The sequence below is a fragment of the Denticeps clupeoides genome, chromosome 7, assembly GCF_900700375.1.
Source record: "Denticeps clupeoides chromosome 7, fDenClu1.1, whole genome shotgun sequence".
Classification (NCBI taxonomy): domain Eukaryota; kingdom Metazoa; phylum Chordata; class Actinopteri; order Clupeiformes; family Denticipitidae; genus Denticeps; species Denticeps clupeoides.
Genome location: NC_041713.1, coordinates 8,438,061 through 8,464,269, shown reverse-complemented (window position 1 = coordinate 8,464,269; position 26,209 = coordinate 8,438,061). Strand labels below are relative to the sequence as shown.

The window sequence follows — 26,209 nt, the reverse complement described above, 5'->3', positions numbered from 1 at the left end:
TCACTTGTTAAAACGAACTTCCACATAAAATTCTGTGAACTCAATAAGCATTCAGACAAAACTATTGCAATGCATGAATAAAATAATGTTTCTGCAATACCTATACAGGGAGTGCAGAATTATTAGGCAAGTTGTATTTTTGAGGAATAATTTTATTATTGAACAACAACCATGTTCTCAATGAACCCAAAAAACTCATTAATATCAAAGCTGAATGTTTTTGGAAGTAGTTTTTAGTTTGTTTTTATTTTTAGCTATTTTAGGGGGATATCTGTGTGTGCAGGTGACTATTACTGTGCATAATTATTAGGCAACTTAACAAAAAACAAATATATACCCATTTCAATTATTTATTTTTACCAGTGAAACCAATATAACATCTCCACATTCACAAATATACATTTCTGACATTCAAAAACAAAACAAATCAGCGACCAATATAGCCACCTTTCTTTGCAAGGACACTCAATCCATCCATGGATTCTGTCAGTGTTTTGATCTGTTCACCATCAACATTGCGTGCAGCAGCAACCACAGCCTCCCAGACACTGTTCAGAGAGGTGTACTGTTTTCCCTCCTTGTAAATCTCACATTTGATGATGGACCACAGGTTCTCAATGGGGTTCAGATCAGGTGAACAAGGAGGCCATGTCATTACTTTTTCTTCTTTTATACCCTTTCTTGCCAGCCACGCTGTGGAGTACTTGGACGCGTGTGATGGAGCATTGTCCTGCATGAAAATCATGTTTTTCTTGAAGGATGCAGACTTCTTCCTGTACCAGAAACTGGCAGTAGGACTGGGAGTTGAGCTTGACTCCATCCTCAACCCGAAAAGGCCCCACAAGCTCATCTTTGATGATACCAGCCCAAACCAGTACTCCACCTCCACCTTGCTGGCGTCTGAGTCGGACTGGAGCTCTCTGCCCTTTACCAATCCAGCCACGGGCCCATCCATCTGGCCCAAGACTCACTCTTATTTCATCAGTCCATAAAACCTTAGAAAAATCAGTCGTGAGATATTGGCCCAGTCTTGACGTTTCAGCTTGTGTGTCTTGTTCAGTGGTGGTCGTCTTTCAGCCTTTCTTACCTTGGCCATGTCTCTGAGTATTGCACACCTTGTGCTTTTGGGCACTCCAGTGATGTTGCAGCTCTGAAATATGGCCAAACTGGTGGCAAGTGGCATCTTGGCAGCTGCATGCTTGACTTTTCTCAGTTTATGGGCAGTTATTTTGCGCCTTGGTTTTTCCACACGCTTCTTGCGACCCTGTTGACTATTTTGAATGAAACGCTTGATTGTTCGATGATCATGCTTCAGAAGCTTTGCAATTTTAAGAGTTCTGCATCCCTCTGCAAGATATCTCACTATTTTTTACTTTTCTGAGCCTGTCAAGTCCTTCTTTTGACCCATTTTGCCAAAGGAAAGGAAGTTGCCTAATAATTATGCACACCTGATATAGGGTGTTGATGTCATTAGACCACACCCCTTCTCATTACAGAGATGCACATCACCTAATATGCTTAATTGGTAGTAGGCTTTCGAGCCTATACAGCTTGGAGTAAGACAACATGCATGAAGAGGATGATGTGGACAAAATACTCATTTGCCTAATAATTCTGCACTCCCTGTATGTAACTAATATGTCCAAAATGGTTTGATGCAGGGGACAACAATTTCACTGGTCTAAAAGCTAAATTTTTTAATGTTAAGATTAACATATGATAGCCAATACTAATAATTAAACAGTGTTGCAATGTACAAATATTTTAAATAAACCTGTGTCACTATTCAATATAATATTGTCATGATCCGTGTTACCCCGGGTCCGGAGTTCGGACCGGAATTTCATGTTTGTCTTGTTCTCTGATTGTATTCACCTGTGTATAATTATATGAGTGTATAAAGCTGGCCTGTTGTGTCTGTTCATCGTCGGGTCATTGTCTGGTGATGTTCCCCTGTCCTGTCTACTATGCATTAAACCCCTGTTTTGTGACGTCATGCATACGAGTCCTCCTTCCTCGCCATGTCCAGCCATCTTGACAAATATATATAAACTGAACTTTAAATGTCTGGGTTATGGTAATAATTTGCTTTGAATTACATTGAAATTAGTAAACAATTTTAAAACGTGAATGTTTGCAAAACCTACAGGTTTTTAACTACATTGAAATAAAATGATGTTCCACATTATCTGAGTACCCATCTTAAATAATAGGACAAGTAAAAGTGCAAACATTACTGACATTTTTTAGCATTTAAGTTTCATTTTCCAGAGGATTGCCCTTTTACAGCCAGAAGTCTTTAACTGCGCGACGATTCTACATCGATGCAGTGCAGAACACAATCAATTACATCATAATGACTTTGCTTGGTGAATTTCTGGCGGCGGTATAAAAATTCTCGCTAAAAAAAAGTGCCGGTAGTGACTGTGGCAGCCTGATCTACTGAGTACAGCGCGCTCCGGTGAGGAGTTTCACACTGCACAGTGTGGCACCCGGCGGCCTTGTTATCGCACTGTTATCATTTGTGGAACTTTTTCTTTCTGATCACAAACACACAAAGCTAGAATGAAGAATAGCGGATCTTTCTCAAAGTGTCCAGAGATCTACAACACGACATTATCGTCTTACCAGGAGTTTAGAAAACATGCATATTTTTTGTGCTGAGACCCGCAGAGAACGCAGCACTTTTGGTCTGAAAGTGGCTTTAGATTTTCTCCAATGAGCAGAAAAATAGCCCACGCTCACCTGATGCAGTGGACATCTGAACCAGGCCTTTTTCTGGCATTTGTGGCATGAGTTCCCTCTCCTGCACCCGTTCTCCCTCACCTAGGGTCTCTTCTCTACACTCCAAGGCCCCACGTCCCACTTACCAAAGTGCCCCCACATATTACCAAGTTCTGCTTTGTTCACATGTGTGCCCCCGGACCCCAGCCATGACAGCTGGTTATTCATGAGGGTCCATGTTTATTGGTCAAATTTGCAGCAAAGGAGTGATGACGCAACAAAATTGCAAGGTCAAGTAGAATTTTCTGGACTTGGTTAAATTTTCATTAACTTGTGATAATGCAACAAGTCACAAAGGGACTGACTTGTGCCTGAAACTTTTCCAGAATGAAATTTTAGATTGCATGTTGACTGTACAAACAATGCAATACAAGTGAGATCACGAAACAGCTCCACTGTAGGTTACAGCTGGTCAGGTTCTCAAGGCAACTGTCAAAAAGCAGACAGCTCTGCCAGACTACCAGACAGCAAGGCATGATAGATTTCTCCTGAGAGCATGTTTCTACGACTCCACTGTGAATCTTAGACCTCTGTACCGCAGCTCAGCCATGGAAACCCCACATCTTATCAACTCGGGCTCTGGGTAGCATAACGTCTATTAACTCCTTCGTTTTTTCAAAATACAATATGCATTTTCAGATTCAATTTTAACACAAAACGTTGACAATAAGGATTCCCATAAAACTTCAACACCAGCTAATTGTAAAAATAATATAGTTCTATAGTAATAATATAGTAATATAATATAGTGCTGGTTAATTGTAGATGTGTGTAGATACAAACTTAAAGTGATAAGATCAGCTTCCCATTTATAGATTAAGCCTAGTCCTAGACTAGTATTTCTGTATGGAGAACTTTACTGAAATACATTTGGCAATGATTAATGAGCTAAAAAAAATTCATTGTGTTAATTTTTTATATGACGTCTTGGTTGTAGAAATTTAAAATACATTTTGGCTATGATAAATGACAAAAAAGTCTTGTTGTATAACAATACAGTCATAAAAGCAGTGGAAAAATTAAGATAACTCTAGTGGACATAAATCAGTCTTTCTATGAATCACTTGGCAATCACTGCCAAAAACACTGTAGCTTAAGCAGCCATCTGAAAAACACATTTGCATCCAAATGCGACCTCAAAGAAGATCTCCAGTACGCCATATCCCCTTCTCAATGCGGCATATCCCCCTCTCCTTCACCAGAGCAAATGAACGTTCTAACAAGACAGGTTAGATGTAGATTTCCAATAGAATGTGCATTCAATTAAATGAAAAGAAAAGCTGTTCTGCCATAATGAGTACAAGCTTTAGGGGATTCCACCACTGGTCAAACTCTAGGTTTCAACAACATAAGGTGTTGAAATCTCTCTCAGTGCTCTACACATCAAAATGAATGTCAAGATTTTTTTTTATTAAAGTCTTGCATAGAACTAATTGCAAATGAAGATGTTTGTAACATAAAAACAGTGTCACGTCCATGCGGGCATGACGCGGCGGGTGAACGGAGAGGATGACGAGGAGTGACGAGGAACGAAGAATGAAGGACGCTTTCACCTGACATCACGAAACCGGGGTATAATTGGTGAAGCACAAGACAGGGGAGACATCCGAGACGTAGACACTGGTGAGCACGGAACATAACGTTAAAGACCTGACCGCGAACAGAAACGAACAGGGCAGCTTTATACAATTAACACAGGTGAAAACGATTGGGGAACATTACACAGGACAACAATGAAACTCCGGTCTGGATCCCGGACCGGAGTAACCCCCATTTCGGACCGGATCGTGACTAACAGAAACCTCTGCAGGATATTTATGCCAACATACCAACTTTTCTTTATGGCATTTAGCAGACGCCCTTATCCAGAGCGACAGGGACAGTCCCCCCAGAGCAACTCAGGGTTAAGTGCCTTGCTCAGGGACATAATAGTAGTAAGTGGGGTTTAAACCTGTGACCGTGTGGTCTTCTGGTTCATAGGTGAGTGTCTAAGTTACTGGGCTACAATCATCCATCGTTTCTTTAAGTGCAAATAATTACCTAAAAACAGACATACATAATACTTCTTAAATCACCAAACTGCAGCTAAATTACTTATTAATTATATTAATTACTAAATTTTCTAATCTGGAGGCAGCTCTAAAGTGCCTCATTAGTTTTTGCAGCAGATATGACAACGCGAAAGAGCAACATGAAGGGTCTCAGTTTAAGCCTCATGCTGGAAGAGCGTACACACCATGTGGCATATTTTACGTGGCATCAGAACGCTGCAAGTGAACAAGCCTTCATGGCTGCAGGTGTTCCAGCTGTAATCTAACATCAAAGTGCTCAGTGCAGATCTGATATGTGGGCTGATGCATGCGGGCTCGGAACAGAAGTCTACATCTGGGTCACAGCAGTCATTTAAAAGCCTTAACGATAAATGATAAATCAAAAGAAACTAATTTGGAAACAACTTCCTATTGACTCATGCTGGTAGGAGGTGACAGACCGAGTGCCGCTTGTACCTCAGCAAGTGCTTAACATGGGCCAATAGGGCTACAAGCAAACAAAGTATAACAGAGAAAGCTTCTGGGCTTCTGCAGCTTTTAATAGACTTTCAGCTATTACCACAGATTTAGATTAAAATCAATAAAAACTTAATAAGAGATTCCCAAGGTTTTGGCCAGTAAATGAAATGATCTCAGCTATTAAATTAGTGGTGTTGCAGCTGTTGACACCTGGCTTTGAGTTCTGGCCTGGACTGTCCATGCATGGAGCTTCCACAAGACTGGCACCTTCCACAATTGCCTGGCACCCTCCGACCACAGTAGAACCAGCCGATTTGGAGAGTGATACTGGCACTGGTATCCTCCCCAAGGATGCATCAGGCCTCACATCCTGTCCTTTTCCTCTCCGAACCCGAAATGAGATCAGGAAGCCACCAGATATGTCAATTTGTGCAGATATTTATGCAGCCAGTGAAGCACATTATCTGAGCAGGGGCACGGTATCCGCCGACAGCGTCCTCCTTTCCTGCCCTTCTCACGTTCAGATGAAGCTTGGCGTAGTGTAACGGATTTACAAGTGGGCGAGGAGGGCATCAACAACTGGTGGAATAACTGCAATCTGTAGATTTGCTTCATGATCAAACTGCTTGTCTGGTGTCTTATTTTTTTTTGGGGGTGGGGTGGGGGTGTCTGTGTTCTACCTCTATTTTGGAAGAGAATGGAAATGAGTGTTACTAGCAAACAGCTGGGCTTCAGACTCTCTGTGACTGGATGGGTTAAAAAGTGGGGAAAAAACAGCTCAAGTACTTCCTGTAACATTTCTAGAAGCTCTGAGATATATTTTGTGGCAGAAATATAAATAGCTGCGTTGATAATATATATGCATATTCCGCTCGGTTGTGGTTTGTGATGTCAACTAATCATCCCATGTTATTAGGCATAGTCGCGTTGTATAGAACAGATGGTGAACAGAACCTTGCACTACACATTTATCTAAAGATTTAACAATGTGTGATAAAGTAACAGTGCGGGTTTAAACGGTCCTGAATGGAGAGCGGTCAACCCTCAAGACTGACGCATCCCTCTTGGAACCTAATTTCATCTTAGGGGCAGTGGTGGCCTAGCGGTTAAGGAAGTGACCCCCTAATCAGAAGGTTGCCGGTTCAAATCCCGATCCGCTGAGCAAAGCACCGTCCCCACACACTGCTCCCCGGGCGCCTGTCATGGAGGCCCACTGCTCACTCAGGGTGATGGGTTAAATGCAGAGGACAAATTTCACTGTGTGCACCGTGTGCACCGTGTGTTGTGTATCACATGTGACAATCACTACATACTTTTTTTTTTTAACACTTTTTTTCTGAACTTCAGAAATAATTACAGACAGAAAAATGCCTGGCTGGCTTCTTAGTTCCTCATGTCCAAGATGTGACATCAATGTAACATCTTGTATATCGCTAGGGGTAGGCGAAATATAGACTATACTCAATATATCGTGACTTGTTCCCTGTGTGATGTAGTAAATTACTATATCGTGAACATTGAGCATAAATCCTAGCGTTATCCTAATCCTAACAGACAGCATGTACTTTGCTTTCGAGGTTTGCGTCTCTGCCCAGTCAAAGCGGACAGCTTCCCCGCACTTCCAGAAAACTCTCCTGGCGCATGAATGTTTTGCACAAGAGATGAAAGTCTGCAGAGATATGGGAAAGCCCACACGATTTTTGGATTAATTTAGGGTGGCCAGACGTCCAGGAAATTCCGTCCGGACAGGTTTTTCCCATGAATAAACTGGATGCTCACAACTGCAGGTATGTGGTCCAGCAAAACCTGTACATTACATTTACATTTACCGCATTTATCAGACGCCCTTATCCAGAGCGACTTACAATCAGTAGTTACAGGGACAATCCCCCCCGGGAGCACCTTAGGGTTAAGTGTCCTGCTCAGGGACACAATGGTAGTAAGTGGGATTTGAACCTGGGTCTTCTGGTTCATAGGCGAGTGTGTTACCCACTAGGCTACTACCACCCCTGTAAACCTTATCCATATAATCATTTAAAATAAAAGCATTTACAATATTAATCTGTGGTTAAACACAATTTATTGGCGTATTAATGTCAATATATAAATTCATTATATGCAATTTGGCATTTATACAATATTTTTAATAAACTCAAAAATATTGCAATATTATTTTTAGGCCACATCGTGTAGCCCTACATAGCACAACAAAGAAACAATCTGTTCCATGTGCACAGCTGTGTTGCACAAACAGCCCCTGCTCTGTGTGTACAACACCATTCACCAGACTGTGTTTTGATGGAAAGTAAGTAAAGTACAATTACGTAGTTATTACTAATTACACTGGTTATTAAAAGGCTCTTTTAGACTGTGGGTTGCAGACAGCATCTGTCTATTGGTGGGCTGACATTTTTGGAAAGATGTTTGTGAAACATAAAGCACATTAGAAATAAAACTGTATAACGTCTTAGCGGTCTAGTGACATTTTCTGTACTTCTGAAAGAATACTCTAAATCTTGGCGACGTTTACGTGTTAAAGTGTCCCTAAGGCATGAATTAAGTTGCTATTTTTTTCCTCGCCGTGGTTTCTGTTTTCGGTGTGGCTGGAGCGCAGTCTGTGAATATATTTTTTTGCACCTAAACCAGACAGCCTCAGCGTGGTCTTTAGACATCTGTTACACATAAGAGGCGCTGTCATCTCTTCCTTTGGGTGTCCACTATAAATAAATTCAACAGTTTTCAAGTGGCTTTGATTGAGCAGAAAATGCCGAAACATTTAATTAGTCTTATTCTTTTTATTCCAGTCATTTCAGTGTCATGACATTGGCAAACATGTCATGCATTACAAATATAATTTACCTATTCCTTATAACAGATTTGACAGTAAGGTTCAGCATTGTTAAAACCTGGATATCCCGGCCATACCTCACAGCTCGGTTATTCGGGCATAACGTCATTCTTTCTGAAGGCAGCATTGCTGAATCCCACCCGGGAAACAAAGCAGACTTCATGCCACATCAATACGGACTTTCGGCCTCGATTTCAGCTACGATTTTTCTTTCACAAACTGAGGCCGTACGATTGTCAACATGCACTTCAAAGAATAAATGTCAGACGAGACGCCCATGTGGTTTTTCACCCCATGACACAGTAAATCGAGACCGATGCATGATGGTACTGTGAAACCATGCTTTTCTGCTGGACACATGCTAGGCAAGGCCAAGCCGTCTCACCCCTATCACACGAGAACATGATTGTTTCCAAAATAATGACACAACAGCATAAAAGTTCTGAATTGTAATGAAGTGTTTAAATGATAATAGAAATGTTATTAGTATGTTGTATACTGTTTATAGCTATAAAAAAGCTGCTTATGTTATGTTGCCTAGCTTCATGTTACATTTGCTTCATGCCTATATGTGGTTGTCCAAAACTTTTTCTCTATATACCAATCTGCCACAACATTAAAATCACTGAGAGGTGAAGTGAAAAACGTGGATTCTCTCATTTCAATGGCACCCGACACCTGTGCCACCTGCCTAAACACTGTAGCTGGTCAAGAACATACTTTCAAGGAAAACGGTTTAAAGTATAGTTAGAAGAGTTCCGCCCTGTAAATTCGCAAAGCTCAACAATTACGGTAAGTGCCTTTAAAAAATGGGGCAAAAAGGAGGCTTATTCAATACTAGATGGGTGGCCATCATTTAATGGCAGAGAGGTGTGGTTGATAAGGGTGTGCAAGCGAGAACAAGTTTAAGAGATCTTTTTTTGTGTGCTGTCTGTGCTTTAAAAGAAATAAGGCAGAATCTAACAAACACACAGTTGTTCGGTGTGTAGATTTCTCAAAGGCCCATATGTGCCAAAGATATATACGAGTGCCAGGCACACACACACACACACACACACACACACACTCCTTCAGTTAAAATACACTGTTGTTGAAACAACATTTCTCCGGAACCTGCTGCATTAGACAACTTTACATACTGACACAAAGTGTGTGTGTGCGACACCGACAAACTGGGCTACATAAGGTGCAAACAGGGGACACAGGCAGTGCAAGATTAAGATTTCACACAAAAACCTGTAGACAAGAATGAGACAGATAGCGCTAAACTAGTGAGATAAATAATATTGTCGGGCTCATTGCATGAATATTGAGTAAATACAGTCATTAAACAACTGCAAGTATTAAACTGCGACCTCAGTATCGTGACGCCCATCGATCACCACGAACATCCACCGCTGACGAAATCTGCTTTGTCTAGTCGGAATGAGAAGTCAATTTTGAAAGTAATGACAGGCAAAAAGACACGGATGGGGAAAGCTAAAGCTTATTAAAGTTAATATTAAAGCACGAACCAAAACCCGTCTCCTGATATGAAGGTCAGTAAAATGCCAGGAGCGATTTTCGAAGTACTATTTAAATGCTACCAGGCAGAACGTGCAGAACAGGCTCCCGAAGTCTCCACAAAATTGAATTCCATCGCCACGGGCTACTCGAGCCTCACCTTACATCTTCACTTTCAGCCTCTCATTTAAAAAAATAAAAAAATATATATTATATATATATATATAAGTCACACGCGTCTCTCGGCGTAAACTCGACCACGAATTCAAACACCGAGCCAGGCGCCACGTGTGCAAAATGCATTTTCCACTCACAGCCTTTATCGTGCATGCAAGTAAAGCGCAACAGCGAATCCCGACGCGACTAATGTCAGGAGACGCGACGCAACACGTGGGTCTTTTCCACACGCTCGCAGGTCCGTGGCGCTGCGCGACGGCAGGAGAAGAACAGACCGGGAAGAGACGACGGGACACCGGCCGACGGACAACCGCGGGCTGAGAAGTTGTCGCCGGTCGAAACTTCGGGCCGCGTCGGGGACGCTCGGCCATTTCCGCGCGAGAACAGGCGGAAGAAGGAGCGTTGCACCTTTGGCCACCTGCGCGCCCCTCGCCTCCCCGCCTGGCCGCTTGTTAAAAGCCCCCTTCTGAGCAGAAATGCACTTATCTGCTCACAGGTATCGGCTGGCGTCCTTGGTCTGTCTGTGAAAGGCCACGGAGAGTCCGAACAGGCTGCCCGCGTCGCCCTGCTTCACCAGCGGAAAGTCCACGTCCAGGTTGAAGGCGCCGCGGGGCTCCGGGGCGGCGGAGAGCAACGCGAGCAGCAGCGGCAGACGCGCGTCCGTGGACCCGCACGCCCGCACCATGTCCGGCCTCGGGGGTTATTCGGAACCGAATTCGGGTCTCGGGTCTCGCCTGCCGTCCGCTCGCCTCCTGTCCACGTTGGGAGTGAACGCCTGAGACAACAAGTGAATTCTGTCGCTCTTCTTCCGGGTGCCGCGCAACAAATGCCGCTCATTACCGAGCGCGGGGCACCTTGGCGGAATAATCACGCTTTCCGGGGGGGGGGGGGGGGGCAGAACATACAATCAAATACCTGTTGTCTAAAAGTAGCTTTAATGTTTAATATTTAATATTTGGTACTGATGGACTATTGCCGTTCAATACACTTTTCCATAACTGCTTAGTCCTACTCAGGTGCGTTTCTTGGGTAGCGGGAGGAAACTGGAGAACCCGGAGGAAACCTGCTCCAACATGGGGAGAGCATTCGAACCTTATAGGTCTGAGGGCACATCGCTAACCGATGCACTTAAATGTCTTATGTATAGACTTATGTTGTAATTAGTGAATAATGCATAACAATCTTACTATTCCTCCCAAGTCCCTGTGTGTTTGTAAGTATCTTCTTTGTAAGTATCTTAATGTAATTTTTGCAGTAAGACAAACATGCTGTGTGTCAAATCAGAAAGATGTGGTCACGAATATGATAAATATCAGTTCACTGATATAATACAAACCCATTGACAAGATAATAGTCCAAACATGAAAACTGTTATTATAAAACAAGAAACATGCAGTGTCTTTGACAGAGTTATTTGAATTTAAACATGTAGATCCCTTAGAGTCTATTATTAGCTATTGTAGAAAACACTGAAACAATAGCTAGTGGCAGTGCAGAACTGATAAAATTCCTTTCCGCAGTGTATGAATCATAACAGTGCGACTAAATGAAATGTCATAACATCTTAAATTAGTGCCAGCTTCCCTTTTTGTGAATAATTAACCACCAGATGTCAAAATCCAATTCACAGTGGTTCGGATTTCCCTGTTGCAATTTTTTGTGTGTGTTATCAGCCTTCACCAGAATGTAATTCGCTGTGTCCCTCTCTCAGCGCGGTCCTCGTGGAGACAGGAAGCGGGAGGTGTGGGCGCCGCAGCGATATGGTCACTAGAGCCTCAAGAAGGCCTTTGTGCATTAGATGGGCTCGAAGGATATGAGTCATAAAGTCTGTAATATTCGGGCAGGATTTGTTATTGGGTAAGTTGCCTATGGTGCCATGCACACTGACATTACGTGTTGTCTGTTGATTTAAAAGTGTCCATTTGATTTATTTATTGGGAGTTGTATCTTGTATGGACCTTCAGATGTTCAAGGTTGAATCTGGCATGCGCTTGATTTATATTTGTGTATGATAATGACCTATTCATGTTCCGAAGTGTTGAAATGTCATGAGGTCAGGAATGTGCTGCTAATGAAAGTGGGGATTGGAACTTCTAGCACAGGAAGACTGAAGGGGTGACACTGGACGACCGACAGGAAAAGGATAATTATCAGCTTCTTTAAGAATGCATTATTGCATGAAACAGAGTTTGCAACTCACGAAGCTACTACACTCCAACATAGAGTAAAATTTAAAAATGGTTAAAGTAAATGAAATGTTATTTCACATTTGTTTGCATATTAAATTGGCATACTAAAGCCAACAAGTATGACAGAAATATGAGTGTTATGATGTACTTTTCATTTCATTTGGGACAAAGAGCTCAAATTCAAGGCTTAGCGCCCACCAGCAAACTTTAAGCAAGACTTTATGGTGCCATTTGACAGATGTGGCTTTCTTTTGAAGGCCAGAATAGATGAATGGTATGGGCAGATTCTCCTATTTCAGCCAGTGAGCAATGTATCATGTTTCAAACCATTTACGTTTACATTTACAGTATTTATCAGACGCCCTTATCCTGAGCGACTTACAATCAGTAGTTACAGGGACAGTCCCCCCCTGGAGCAACTTAGGGTTAAGTGTCTTGCTCAGGGACACAATGGTAGTAAGTGGGATTTGAACCTTCTGGTTCATAGGCGAGTGTGTTGCCCACTAGGCTACTACCACCCATCTGCCCTCCTGTTGTTCAGCTCGGTGGACTTGGATGTCTGTGCTATGCCATGTTAGTTCTCGGCTTCATTTTCTACTGGCCGCTACGTCCCCAGGTCTGCAGATCTGATATATTGACATGATATTTTATGTAATTTATTGTGGCATGTCAAATTACCTGAAAGGAACTCCCAAATCAACTACTTAACTACAGTACAAATCACAAACTATTTGCAGGTTTAAGGCTTAACTGAGTTCAACCTACATCTTGGGGGTAAACCCAGAAATACGGTTTGACACATGGCCATTTCTCTCCATAAAAGGGGAAAGCACAGGCCACAGACCCCCTCGCTCCACGAGTCGCCCATTTACTCCAGCCATGTTGTCTTAAAGGGATCTAATAGGTGATTAATGCACTCTCTGGGCACAGCCCATTTCCCTGCCTGGTCAATAATGCAACCATGAAAGCCTTTGAGTCGTATATGTATGCCTGCTGAAGAGAGCAGACAGATTTTGCATGTGACTGATTATGAGTTATGTATTAATGTCTAAGGGAGAGGCAGGGTTAAGATCACCAGGTCCCATGAGAGAGCATTAGTGGTGTAATAATGTGTCTGTTTTCTGTGTTTGGCACACAGACCTGAGGCTGTCTTAGAGGGCATTGCAGAAGTGCGGTGGCTTAGTGCTGGGACACCTGGGCTTGCAGGGGTTTCCTTTAGGCGCTCCTATTTCTTCCCACAGTCCAAAGATATGCAGGATAGGTCAACCGCACTAGAAATTCTGTGTGTGTGTGTTCACCCTGCAGAGGAACCCTGTCAAGCAGGTTGTTGAACCTGGAAATAGATGAAAGACCTTTAATTCAGACACACTCAGTCATCAACAAACATCTGAATCAGAGGACACATAAGGGAATTCCATATTGGATGTTTGAAGTGAAGCAATTGTGACTGTGATACACAGCATGGTGCACAGCATGGTGCAAGTTTGACACATGTTCGGTACTTGCTGTTGTTCTATTTTCTTTTGATTAAGTTGAGATTTTTCTCATTTCATTGTATCGAGTTTCCTTTGTCTGGTTATTGCCAGTTCAAGTCTCCTGTCTGAAACTGATGAACGTGAAGGCTCACCCATTACTTTGCTTTTTGCGCACCCTTGTGGCCAGATTCAGTACTGTTAAAATTCCACGTGCAAATAGCAGACAAAAAACCAAACCAAAAATGTCAATATATTTGCACTTGCTAGAATACACAAAGTCTACTTCCTTGATTCCAGAACTGGGCCGTGGCTTCTAGAGCGCAACGTGGGACACTGGGCACATGGTAGGGACCATTAACTTACATACTCACACATATGGCCAATATAGAGTCCCCAATCCATCTGGTTTGCATGCCTTTGTGTTTGTTGCTTGCAATATTACAAATAAATACAAAGAAAAGTGCTTCCTGTATTATAAATAAATATATAAGGAAGTAAATTAAGCATAACACGAGTCAGTATGAATTTATGTCTTACAACTACATTAAGAAATGTAGAGCTATTGATTTTTTATTTATGATGCTTTATTCATTGCAATTACAGAGTGACTCTATATGATGAAGTGGGTGGATGAAGTGGGTGAAAAAAATGCAGGCTGCCGTTCATCAAAACACCAATCCGTTCTTTCCATAATTCATACATGCCTGTCTCACTCCCCCAGTGAATTGTAACCTCCCTGACCAATCACCTAAAGCGTGTTACAGATACATAGCCAATGAGAACCCTTCCACATCAGCCCCTCAGCCAATGGGCTTCGACGTGTCTGCAGAGGACCAGAGTCACTTGCTGTTGCATACACACAGGCCATGAGTTCCACCAGACTAAGCTTAGCTGCACTGAACTGAACGCAGCTTTTCGAACGCGGGGTTACGTAATACTGCAGTGGAGCTGCACTGCACAGCGCCGGCTGAACACATGGTTCATGGAAGAGCATTTTTCTTGCACTGCTGCCAAGACATTCACATCACCAGGGGGTCATCAGTGCACCCAGTCAGAATCTGTAGGTGTTACAGAGAGCTGTGATGTAACCACAACAGCTCACTCAACCATTTCTTTCGTTCATTCTTATGCTCTCACAAAGACATTCAGATGAGTTGATTGTGTGTGCATAACTAAAATAAACAATTATTGTGAATTGCGACCTATTATGTATTTTGAGTACCTTAGACCATCTACTTGTTCCACAATAATTCAGAAGTGTACTTGTGACATGACGCTTTGGATGCAGAACAAAATCACCACGGCAAACAAAATGCTTAGGAATGCCTTTTTTTATACAAAGTAAATAAGAGTTGAACAAATGCATCTCACAGACACACTCATACATACCCACACAGTCATAGATTGCTTCCTTGTGTAGTCTAACATCACAGTTCTCATTTTTTTTCTTTGTTATGTTTGGATCATCATACAATGTGATACACAAAGGAAAATAGATAATTTCATTTACATCATTGTTTTGCTACTATTACACTTTTTTTTTTACTGTTTTGTTACATCAAATATTAAGTGTAGTGAATAAAAATGGCACATTTTTATGAATGGGAGGACACCATGATAGGCCTGGTCTGGAGGCATCATTCTCAATGATATAACGATTAGCCTGCTCACTTTCTGTGCTTATTAACAATATTAATAGTAATAAAGAAAACCTTTTGTTCATTTCAATTTTCTGAATTACATTCAAAATACACAGCGACTTCATTCAAACTTTGTTCCAAGGTATGCAGCAGGGACCCTCAATGGACCTCAGGAATTTATGTAACAATATCCAGCTATCATAAGAACATGTCTTATAACCATGAATCAGAACACTAATCAGAGCATTAATAACATGACTGAATGCAAGTATGCCACAGACCTTCAGTGCCACTGCCTTAGAGCCTACAAATACACACTTGTAGAGCCTGAATGAATTTCTGTTTTATTGTAAATATGATGCTGAGATTCACAGGCGGATCTCATGGAAATCATTCAAGAGGAGGTGTTTGATGGATATTTATGCAATGCTTTAAGAACACTGATTAAACAACAAAATCTTTCTGTCTTTACTTAAAATGGCCAGACATCCTGTTGGCTTTCACAGCATGAAGTGCTGAATTTTGTTTGATTCACACCTTCTAATTATATCTCCCAGCTAAAATATGGAACAAAGTGAGCTTTAAAAAAAAAAACACGTCCCTCATGTAACGTTTAGCTTGCATGACCTTCGAGTCCAGAAACCAACCAGCAAATTATATTTAATAGAAAAAGCTTATAAAACATTTTTTCCAGATATTTCGACAGTGTTTTTTTTTGCATGACTCTTCCACAATTTTAACACAACACTGGTTGTCTCATAGACAAACGCGATAACATCTTACAGGTTTCTTTTTACCTGATTTCAGCTAACAGAACCACTGCCAGATCCAACGCTATATTGTCAGCGGCTAGATCATGGGTGAGTGAAAGTCTGAATGCAAATCGTTTATTGTGTTTTGCTTGTGATTGTTTTGCGTTGTAGATGACCCCACGACCTTTGGCATTTCTCTGAATCAGTGGCACAGCTTATCACGAACACAGGCATCTCCAAATATAAGATGAATAAGTGAACATCTGTGTGTGTGTGTGTGTGTGTGTTTGTGTGTGTGTGTGTAAATACAGAGATAAACATGCAAGGAAGAACACCCGTATAAGCACACACACACACACAATCTTTGAAGAAAAAAAAATTCAAGAATTGCAAATAAATACCCAGAACGAACCTTTCCCTCCCACTGGAGATCATATGATCAATGAACAAGTAGTCTATGCTTAGAAAGTTCTGGAAGAATGTTGTTCTGCCTCCTTGATGTTCAAGTCCCTCCAGGTCACGTTTCCGAAATGAAAAGGCGAGAAAAAGGTAGAGCATGCCCACAATACTCTACTTTATCGAATAATTATTAGTGTACAGTGTTATGCTATTACAGTACTATAACCTCAGTTTATAAAAATAGTCCATAATAATGTCAGAATCTGTTGCCTGCATGGTTCGAAATGATTGCCACATCTTAGCAAGTGCGATGACCCTTTGACCCTTTGAAGTCAGGGAGCCAAATGAATGAAAACCAAATGCGTGCAACACAACCGACCATGTCGAAAAACGCGGTGGGCTTTTTACCTGGCTCCACAGCAGCTGCTCCCCCCCCCCCGTCTACAGAGAAGAGCATTGGCACAAAAGGGTTTTGTGCAGGACACTGCACAACTGCTTTGGCAATGAGAAGGGTGGTGCCTGCATTTCCAAAAATACATCTTAACACATTCTTAAATCGCATTTTCACAAGTGCCATTTACGCTTTCATTTCCGACAAGACATACAGCAAGCCATGGGCCCTGTGACTTCAGAGAGCCTTCAGAGATGTCAGACTTTGTTTTCAGTCTGCTATGTACTACCATACTATTAGTGTTCTTCTCCAACCAAAATGATAGGATGAACAGAATAAATATTTTGCTGCTCAAAATGACATTTTCATGTTTGACTGTTAAGTCGTTAAGGTATGAAGTCATTGAGTATTTATTCATTATTTGTTTTTTATCTGGGGGAAGGGATTGATATAAATAACGGGATATTTTGATCCATCCATCCTTCTTTCTAAATCCCTCATGTGCTCAGGTGGAAGAAAAAAAAAAAAAAAACAGAATTACTATCCTGCCTCTAGTCCCCCCTCCAGTCACCCAACACCTTTCTTATCGGTCTAGGCCAATCAGCAACCGGCTCTCCTCTTTTTCCTTCTGGCTCTCGTTTTTGAGGTCGGCGAAGACCTGCGTGAAGTAGTGTGGGTCGGAGTTGAGCTGCAGCATCTTGGTACTCATGCGGTTGATGATGTCCAGGCAGCGGTCCCAGAAGGCCTCCTTCTCCGCCTCTACCAGGAAGGGCTTGAGCGGGTAGGAGATCTCATTGCCCATGTAGGAGTATGACAGGTACAGGCAGGTGAGCAGTGTGGCCTGCAGCTCGCGCTCGCTGGCCACCTCGGCTGAGATCACGTCACGGCAGAGCATGTAGAGGAAGACCACGTTGGCTGGGGTGATGAAGCCCTGGTCCTGCCAGCCCTGCAGCAGCAGTGAGCGGTCCACACTTCGGAGCCACAGCACAGGGTCAGCCGGGGAGAGGCGCTTCAGTCGGTAGCAGCGGCGGCACAGGAACTCGCCAAGGCTCCGTAGAAGTTCGCTGGTCGAGGCTTGGACTATGACCCTCTTGGGTGTACCAGCACTTGTGGATTGACCCGTCGAGCCAGTCAGGGAGGTCCTTTTCGCCGTGGAGACCACATTGGTGGTGGTTTTGGAGGTGGGGATGGCAGAGGTGGCGACAGTGGGGTCCTGGGTGAAGGTGGAAAGGTTGGCACAGGACTGTGACTTCTTCAGGTTCTGGGTGTTGAGGTGATCCACGCTGACCTCATCTTGACTGTCTCCTGAGGGCAGCTTCTTGGAGCCCTTCCTCTTGGCTGAGACAGCTACTATTCGCTTCCATGGCAGTACGTTGATGAGGGACTGGCGCTTCAGGCTCTTGTCCTTGGCATTTTTGCTGTTCTGCACAGCAGTATATGGGCCCACTGTCGCTGGCCCATCTTCATACAGGGTTGCCTTTCGGTAGCTAGGCGACAGGGAAAGAACGGTGCCCATGATGCCTTGGGCTTGGACGTATTGAAGTGTTGAAACTTCACCACGTCAGTGGCTGGGAAGAGACGTTGGCTGTGGAACTCCTGTAAGGGGAAAAAGCGAGGCCACATTAACATATATTCATATCCAGTCTTAAATCTAAATCTCATCATGTGAATGGATTTCGACTTTCTGAAGTTAGATCTTCTACATTTCACATTAACGTCTTTTCTTTCACCAACCTCATCTAGAAATTCTTATAAAAAAGTCACAACTGGAATGAATAGCCTCACTTAAAATGTCCAATAAAAGGGCTTCCAATCAAGTCTTATACGCATTATAAAGGTGAAATGTTGCAAATGACGATGTGGTGGAATTTAGCTGTGATTCTTTAGCACACATTTCATGATCTACCGCAGTAATAATCCTAATGCGCCTCGCACCCGTCGACATTCTGCCGTGAGAGGAGGTTTCGCGGATTAACTCAGGCTCGTCGCAGTAATATCGCAGTAAAATAGCGGGGCGTCCAGGGAAAATTTCATCTGCTTAATGGGCGACGGAGGGAAGGCGGCGGGAGCGGGACGAAATGTGCGCAGACATCCATCTTAGGCTCAAAATGGAAGCCTCGTATGTAAACACCTTCGCTTTCCTCCCCCTCGGCATCTCCTTCATTAATAAAACCGCGACGCGTTGTACATCGTTGTGTTCCGAAATGCGAATAAAATACGTGGTTTTTTTCCCCCACGAACCACTCGACAAACAGCCCGAACTGGATTCGTTTGACATTACACGAGGCCACCATAACACCATCAGGTCCATTTATAATAGGACAACAAAGCGTTCTTTTTTTTTAGAAAAGAAACGCAATGGAGGCAATGGTCTGAAATACCGAAACACTCACCTGCAGCAAACGTCGTCCAGATGTGTACCAATTGTCCGGTTTTGCGACGTGAGGCGGTACAGCAGGTGTGAGGAACGGAGGCTTTAACACGGATTTCGCTGCCCAAGGTCCTGGAGCCACAGATTCGTGCGTAACAGCGCGTTGGCTGGATTTGACGTTCGGAATTCCCTCGGGTTAAAAGGTTACTACAGCGAGTCGTTACGACCAAAATAAAATAAAAATATATATAAAATAAGAAGAAGCAAAAATTAAAAAACAACAATATTTTTAAAATATTCCATCTGGAATGAACAGCGGTCTACGTCTGCCTGTTGGTTCCAGCGGCGGTCCCCTCAGTGAGGTACGCAGGCAGACGTTCAGCCTGGAAAATAACGCCGAAAAATAATAATAAATAATAAAATTAAAAACAAAACACACACGAATAAACGTTCCACCACGCGACGTCGGTGCGGCTGGCGAATACAAATCCTACCAGCTTAAATGTGCAAAGCTAATGTTTGATCAGACGGCTGAAAAACACGTCCATGCTTTGACGCAGACATCCGCAGATTTTTCAGGATGACAGGGCTGATGGGGAGGCGGCGGCGCAGGCGTGCGATTGGTCATCGCTAGTGCAAACGCGTCCGCTGGGGAGGATGCTGGCAGGGCGATCTGTCCATGGTGCTTGTTCCCTTCCTCATCAACATCTGTCATGGCCAGGGAGGATGAGCGCAACGTTTAAAGCCCGTCACCTGTCCTTAAATCACCCTTGACGACTGTTGAGATGACAATAATCGAAATGTTGTTAAGCTTTGTTAATCGTTGTCATTCCTGAATGGTAATATTTAAGCCACAGGCTTACTCTTAATTCTCCCTCTTCGTTTGTGTCTAATAATAACAATTATATTCATAGTATGCTAATAACTAACCAAAAGATCACAGGTCTTCTGAGGGCCTTCGCTAGGCGCTTAGTAAACTACATTTCCCAGCATGCCGCACCGGTATTATTTCCTGTGCCGCGACGGGGAATCGGAATTGTTATGTGAACCAGGCAGTTCGTGAGTAGGTAAGATGGCGGCCGCGGCGGTGGTTGAGTTCCAGAGAGCACAATCTCTACTCAGCACGGATCGGAATGCGTCCATTGATATCTTACACGCCATCGGTGAGTGCGTCGCCGCTGCAGCGACTGTGCCGCGGCGGCCCTTTCCCTGCGCGTCCGGCGTGGTTCGCGGCGGCGTCGGCCACCCTCGCCCGCTCTGTTAGCCGGTTTTTGCGGCTGCTGACTCACTGTGACAGGCGCGTGAAGCTCAGCTAGCATCCAGCCCATAGTGAGCCGCTAGGCCGACATCGAACAGTCCAGCGCGTACGGCAACTTTTTTCAACGTGAAACAGATATCTGCGTCCATGTGGTTGTCGGCGTTGGAAAACGGCACGCACCAGTGACGCGGGACGAGCGCTTCTTTGCTCTTAGCTTTGCTAGCTAGCAGTTAGCTCTCTGTGTGTTGTACTTGCTACTGGCTACTTTCATCTGATGCTTATTTTACGAGAACGGCAACAAGTTTACCCAATTTTTTATCTACGCCATTCGTTCAACTTTTACTTGCTTATTAATGAACCGTAAGGCCATTTAGTTGTTTCACTTATTTTGCTCTGTGTAGTTAGCTAAACTAATACCTGTATCCCAGTCTGGATTCATTTAGAGGACTTGTGCTCATCAATATGGTTTCCAACTTGCCGGATGCCTATATGTGTATTATGCTTATTGGAAATTAAATTTGCAAGTAACTACATTTCTGACTAATTAGTGAATAGAATTTTTTTTTTCTGTTGGGGGTCTTGCTGACGTCCTGGACATGCTATAATTTTTTCAGATCACTGTAATAGCTGTTTGTACACTGTAGTTCTCGCCTGTGCTTCTGACCGACCTGTGTGCATTGTTACAGTGAAGCGGGATGTCCAGGAGAGTGATGAGGAGGCCGTGCGAGTCAAAGAACAGAGCATCCTGGAACTGGGAGGTCTGCTGGCCAAGACCGGGCAGGCTGCAGGTAACAGGAGGAGAATCCTGCTATAGAGTTTCCTTTTACTTTTTCATTTTAAGAGCACCGACTGCAGTAACCAAGTGGAAATCATGTTTTTTAAACCTGTCTTTTCTGCCTGTGTTTCATTTTTAACTGAGATGTTACAGATGATTTTGTTATAGTGCTGATTCGGGACCTTAGTCTAACAGATGATATGGGGGCTGGGGTAACTTTTTTTTTTTTTTTTTTTTTTTTTGTGTGTGTGCAAAGTGCAAATTCTTGCAAGTGCAACAAACTTTTTTGTTGTTAAAGTATTAGCATTAATCTTTTGTAAATATGGCCCCTTATCATTACTGGATACCAGCCTATTAATGTACACACACACACACACACACACACACCTAGTATGCATGCCCTCATTTGTGGGCATGGTAGCGGTGGCGTGGCAGTAGCCTAGCGGGTAACACAATCGCCTATGAACCAGAAGACCCAGGTTCAAATCCCACTTACTACTGTTGTGTTCCTGAGCAAGACACTTAACCCTAAGTTGCTCCAGGGAGACTGTCCCTGTAACTACTGATTGTAAGTCGCTCTGGATAAGGGCGTCTGATAAATGCCGTAAATGTAAATTTAGAATAACACATCATTTTCATTATCTTTCATTCTTCCACAGAGCTTGGCGGCCTCCTGAAGTATGTGCGACCCTTCCTAAATTCCATCAGCAAAGCCAAGGCGGCGCGGCTGGTGCGCTCACTGCTTGATCTCTTCCTGGACATGGAGGCTGCTACTGGTCAGGAGGTGGAACTGTGTTTAGAGTGCATTGAGTGGGCCAAGTCAGAAAAGAGGACCTTTCTGCGGCAGGCCCTGGAGGTAAAGTATAGTTTTGGAATGGAACAATTGCTATGCCTATATCTTTCAACATACATTATAGTTTGGGAAACTACAGGAATCGAGTGCGAAATACAATTATGTCTGTCCTTTTCTCCAAACAGGCTCGCCTAGTCTCACTGTATTTCGACACTAAACGGTACCAAGAGGCACTGCTGCTAGGTGAGACCCTCACCAAAAATGACTGGTCTTTTCTTCTGGTCTATTTTCATCCAAGTTTCCCTTTGGTATCAATTAAGCCTCTCTGTCAGAGTTCATCAGTTGTCCCTTTGTTGTCTCAGGCTCTCAGCTCCTGCAGGAACTGAAGAAGATGGATGACAAAGCCCTGCTGGTGGAGGTGCAGCTTCTGGAGAGCAAAACCTACCACGCACTCAGCAACTTGCCCAAAGCACGCGCCGCGCTCACGTCTGCCAGGACCACGGCTAATGCTATCTACTGCCCACCCAAGCTGCAGGCAGCCCTGGACATGCAGTCCGGTGAGTCTTGCTGCCTTCCCCTTGGAAACGCTCCTAGCTTGGGCAGGGGTTTATAATCACATTCTGATCACATACACAATTACTCTGGAAGCACAGGAAAGCCGAGCTGAACACTGAGCAGTTTTACTGTTTAATGTCTAACAAGGGTTTTAGGTTGCTCTTACCCTGAACCTGCAGTTTGTTTATACAAAAAGGTTAAAAGCAGTGGTATTTGGAAAAGTTTGTGCTTTTTTTTTTCCATTTTGTGCGTTCCTTCTGGCACCCATAAAGCAAGTATGTTGCCACTGACATTTTCATACTAATGAATAAATCATGACTCCGCATCTGATAAACACAAACCTCAGTCAATAAACACTGATTGTACAGATACAATTTCACGTCACAGCTACAGCTGGTAAATATCTGTAACCGACTTGTGGCTTAAAACAAAAGGCTGACACAGAACCCTTTGATTGGTAAGTGCTGGCATTGTGGTCTGTGGGTACACTGCAGTAGGTTAATTACTTCCCTCTTCCTGCAATAGGCATCATCCACGCTGCGGAGGAAAAGGACTGGAAGACTGCGTATTCATACTTCTACGAAGCGTTTGAGGGCTACGATTCCATCGACAGCCCCCGTGCCATCACGGCGCTGAAGTACATGCTCCTGTGCAAGATCATGCTGAACGCGTGAGTCCTGTTGCTCACACCAGACAGCTGGTGCGATAAACTATTACTCACGTCAGCGTCACTCTCATATGTGACAGTTGCATAAGCTGTCATCATTAAACAGTTTTAAATAAGCAGTCAAGTAATAAACTGCACACAGACACATTCTGTTGTGATAAATAATCATGAATTCATGGTTATTTTCTTTTTATTGCAGACCAGAGGATGTGCAGGCCCTGATCAGTGGGAAACTGGCTCTGCGATATGCCGGCCGACAGGTTTGTGTTTGTGTACCTAGCATGAAAATGTCGTACAGAGGACGCAATGTTTACTGCACTGACTGGCTGACTCTCACCCCCATACCTTTTTAATTCTGGTCTATTTAAACCGAAACACAGTTCCCTCTGTTACCTCTGTGTGTTATATTGTACCTTGTTCACAGGCCAGTCACTAGACCACACCCACCCAATTTCAAAAAATTATAACTACTTGGAATCAAGCATATTGATTGGCTAGTTTGTGAAAGCAATGTTTCCCATGAAAACATGAATAACCCCCCATGTCCTATTTATACTATGCCTTGTTATTTACAATAGAAATCAGTTTTTGAGAGTCTTTTAAAGTAGTTTTATTTAACCATTTTTTTTAAATCTTTTTTTTTTTGCAGACAGATGCACTGAAATGTGTTGCCCAGGCCAGTAAGAACAGGTCGCTGGCAGATTTTGAGAATGTGAGAACTGTTTTTGTTTCCTCTTTACCATAGTCTTTACATATCATAATGTTAATTGTTTTCATTTGTGTGGAACTGTCTATTATTCCCACCTCAGGCCTTGACTGAATACAGAGCCGAGCTGAAGGACGACCCAATCATCAACACACATCTGGCCAAACTCTATGACAATCTGCTTGAACAGAACTTAATCCGGGTCATTGAGCCCTTCTCCAGAGTTCAGGTAGGGCTAGTGACTTTTTTTTCTTTTTTTCTTCTTCTTACGGAAATTATGCAATGCTTCTTGTTCATCAATAGTATTTACTTTTTGCTTTGTTTTGTCTTCTTCAGATAGAGCACATTTCAGGCCTCATTAAACTTTCTAAGGTGAGCGGAATACTGTTGAATTCAAAAGTGTGCTTTTCTTGATCAGAAAACTTTGGTGAGTGTCAGTAGCTCAGTTAGTATATTTATGTTATGTTTTGTTCTTTTTACACAGGGAGATGTAGAGCGAAAGCTTTCACAGATGATCCTAGATAAGAAGTTCCATGGTAAGTTTGGCAACAATTTTACCTTGGCTACTTTCTGCATGTATCTCCAAAGCCAATTTAGATGCAGACAAATCACCATGCTTTGTCTGTCTAGGTATCCTGGATCAGGGAGAAGGTGTCCTAATTGTATTTGATGAACCTCCAGTAGACAAGACATACGAAGCAGCCCTGGAAACAATTCAGAACATGAGCAAAGTGGTGGATTCACTCTACAACAAAGCAAAAAAGTTAACATAGGTTAGTTCCCACCCCTTCAAATAAAGTTTAAAGTGCCCAGTTCTTATGCTTGTTTGATTGGTTGATTGAATGTGCTCTTCCTTGAGGCAGGGTTGATGTGTCATCGCCAGAGAAAAAAAAATTGAAATGAAAACCTAGTGCCACGCAGAGAAATCAGAGCTGACATGTGATTTGTATAAAGTTTTACACCAAATGTCCTTTGTGGTTTGGGATCTCATTTATATTACCAAATGATCATCCAGCATAAATGTTAGATTTGTTTAGTTTTTGTATTAAGTTTTGTAGTTATTGTCTATTAATAAGTAAGAAGTTATGTAAAATATGACAAAGATTTCATAGTTATTTATGTGGGAGAAATTAATCAAACTCAACCTTAATGCACTTCTGCCAACTGTTTTCAAATTCTCCTCTTGTCCAGAAGGTGGCTGTGTTCTTGGTGAGCAAAGAAATCACACAAATGGTTCTGTCCTATGAGCAATGGGGGGCATTTTTAAAAACCATTTACTTTAACATTCTCATCATTGTGCAGGTTTAATTTTCATTTGTCACTTCTTTAAGGAAGCTGAGTAACACGAATGCCAATATGAAAGACTGTCAGTCCTGAGGCACATAATTGAGGTTCACATATATAGATAGAAAACGTATAGCAGTTGTGTTTCTCTGTAATTTAGCTTGTCTGTCTGCCATGGTGGTAATGCACCAAAAATGTTAACAGTTTGTTTTTATTTATTTATTTTATTTTAATGTCACATTCAACAGGTGAAGACTTTGCCCTGGCAGTGGAAAGTGCAGCCTGTGGTTTGGAAGACATCAAGGGAAGGAAGGTGTGGATGACTACACTGAAGATAGATTAATAAATAAATAAAAAAGAAAAGAAAAAGAAATTCAATACCCAAAACACTGAGAGGACTCTACTGTCTCCTACAGATTTCACTTGGAAGGTTTTTAATGTTCCCCCTTAATGGACAAATTTCAAGTTACTGCATCACTTTTTTTTTTTTTTTTTTTTGAAAAAACCTCACATGTTCACATGTTCCTTTGCAACTCAGACGCCCTCTGTCGGGCCATCAGGGAAATCTTAAATAACAAACGCATACGTATGCATTATAATTCTATGTGACATGTATATACATAGTTCACTTGTAGACAGGCTTGCTTTGGACTAAAGATTCAGCTCTGTTGCCAACCACTGGACCATGTTTCCATGGACATCCCCACTTTTATCCATGGTCATACCAGAGGAACGGTTTAAAGTACCCACCCTTTATTGAACCCTCCCATTCAAACCCTGCTTATCTGTGGGGTTTTTCATTTCGCCCATCCTTTCTTCTTCCCACTTGCAGATGGTGCGTTTGGACTTTTTGTGTGAGCGGTTTAATGTCGACATTGATTAAAGACATTGTCGTCATGGGGGCCTTGCAGCCTGTTCCACCCCCCCATTTGTACATAATGTTGCCAAGAGCCTCGGTCCGTTGCCTGTCAGGCTGTCATCCCCCTGTTTTTTTTTTTTTTTTTTTTCCCTTTCTTTTTTTTTTTTATAAAAGCTGAAACAAATGCGAATAAAGTCACACGAGAGCCTGGTTATTCAAGTGGTGTTGTGAATTATGCTGCGATGCCCCTTGTGCAGTTTCCATAACAATCCC

General features: G+C 42.8%; 3 protein-coding genes and 1 long non-coding RNA gene across 5 annotated transcripts in view; 2 read left to right on the top strand and 2 right to left on the bottom strand.

Annotated features, from left to right (window-relative positions):
• itga3a (integrin, alpha 3a) overlaps positions 1–10,664 on the bottom strand; it is a 31,463-nt gene extending 20,799 nt beyond the window's left edge. The window contains exon 1 of the mRNA XM_028987255.1: positions 10,317–10,664. Coding sequence (XP_028843088.1) covers positions 10,317–10,507 — 191 coding nt within the window. The 5' untranslated portion in view covers positions 10,508–10,664. The remainder of the gene's footprint in view (positions 1–10,316) is intronic.
• Positions 9,910–14,158, top strand: LOC114794603 (uncharacterized). The gene is made up of 3 exons (XR_003750361.1): positions 9,910–11,679; positions 13,784–13,830; positions 14,090–14,158. It is a non-coding gene; the product is annotated as an uncharacterized LOC114794603 (long non-coding RNA).
• Positions 14,159–14,799: 641 nt separating this feature from the next.
• LOC114794200 (cyclin-dependent kinase 5 activator 1-like) lies at positions 14,800–19,744 on the bottom strand. 2 transcript variants are annotated; one of them, XM_028986609.1, is made up of 3 exons: positions 19,534–19,744; positions 19,062–19,422; positions 14,800–18,264 (listed from the first exon to the last, which is right to left on the bottom strand). In XM_028986609.1, the coding sequence occupies exon 3, from the start codon at positions 18,182–18,184 to the stop codon at positions 17,252–17,254; it is 933 nt and encodes a 310-aa protein (XP_028842442.1). In that variant the 5' UTR covers positions 18,185–18,264; positions 19,062–19,422; positions 19,534–19,744; the 3' UTR covers positions 14,800–17,251. The 2 variants fall into 2 exon arrangements, with proteins under 2 accessions (XP_028842442.1, XP_028842441.1); XM_028986608.1 differs by having other exon boundaries at positions 19,062–19,744.
• Positions 19,745–20,066: 322 nt separating this feature from the next.
• LOC114794121 (26S proteasome non-ATPase regulatory subunit 11A) lies at positions 20,067–25,435 on the top strand. The gene is made up of 13 exons (XM_028986468.1): positions 20,067–20,202; positions 20,984–21,085; positions 21,732–21,928; positions 22,051–22,108; positions 22,228–22,422; positions 22,946–23,090; positions 23,287–23,347; positions 23,737–23,799; positions 23,897–24,022; positions 24,130–24,165; positions 24,278–24,329; positions 24,424–24,566; positions 25,326–25,435. The coding sequence occupies exons 1-12, from the start codon at positions 20,112–20,114 to the stop codon at positions 24,564–24,566; spliced, it is 1,269 nt and encodes a 422-aa protein (XP_028842301.1). The 5' UTR covers positions 20,067–20,111; the 3' UTR covers positions 25,326–25,435.
• Positions 25,436–26,209: the final 774 nt, after the last annotated feature.

Excerpts from the sequence above, each read along its gene's own strand:
- LOC114794200 (XM_028986608.1), bottom strand. The coding sequence starts at position 18,184 with ATGGGCACCGTTCTTTCCCTGTCGCCTAGCTACCGAAAGGCAACCCTG.
- LOC114794121 (XM_028986468.1), top strand. The coding sequence starts at position 20,112 with ATGGCGGCCGCGGCGGTGGTTGAGTTCCAGAGAGCACAATCTCTACTC. Across the intron at positions 22,109-22,227 it reads CCAAGAGGCACTGCTGCTAG|GCTCTCAGCTCCTGCAGGAA; the intron begins GTGAGACCCTCA and ends TTGTTGTCTCAG. Across the intron at positions 24,023-24,129 it reads AGCCCTTCTCCAGAGTTCAG|ATAGAGCACATTTCAGGCCT; the intron begins GTAGGGCTAGTG and ends TGTCTTCTTCAG.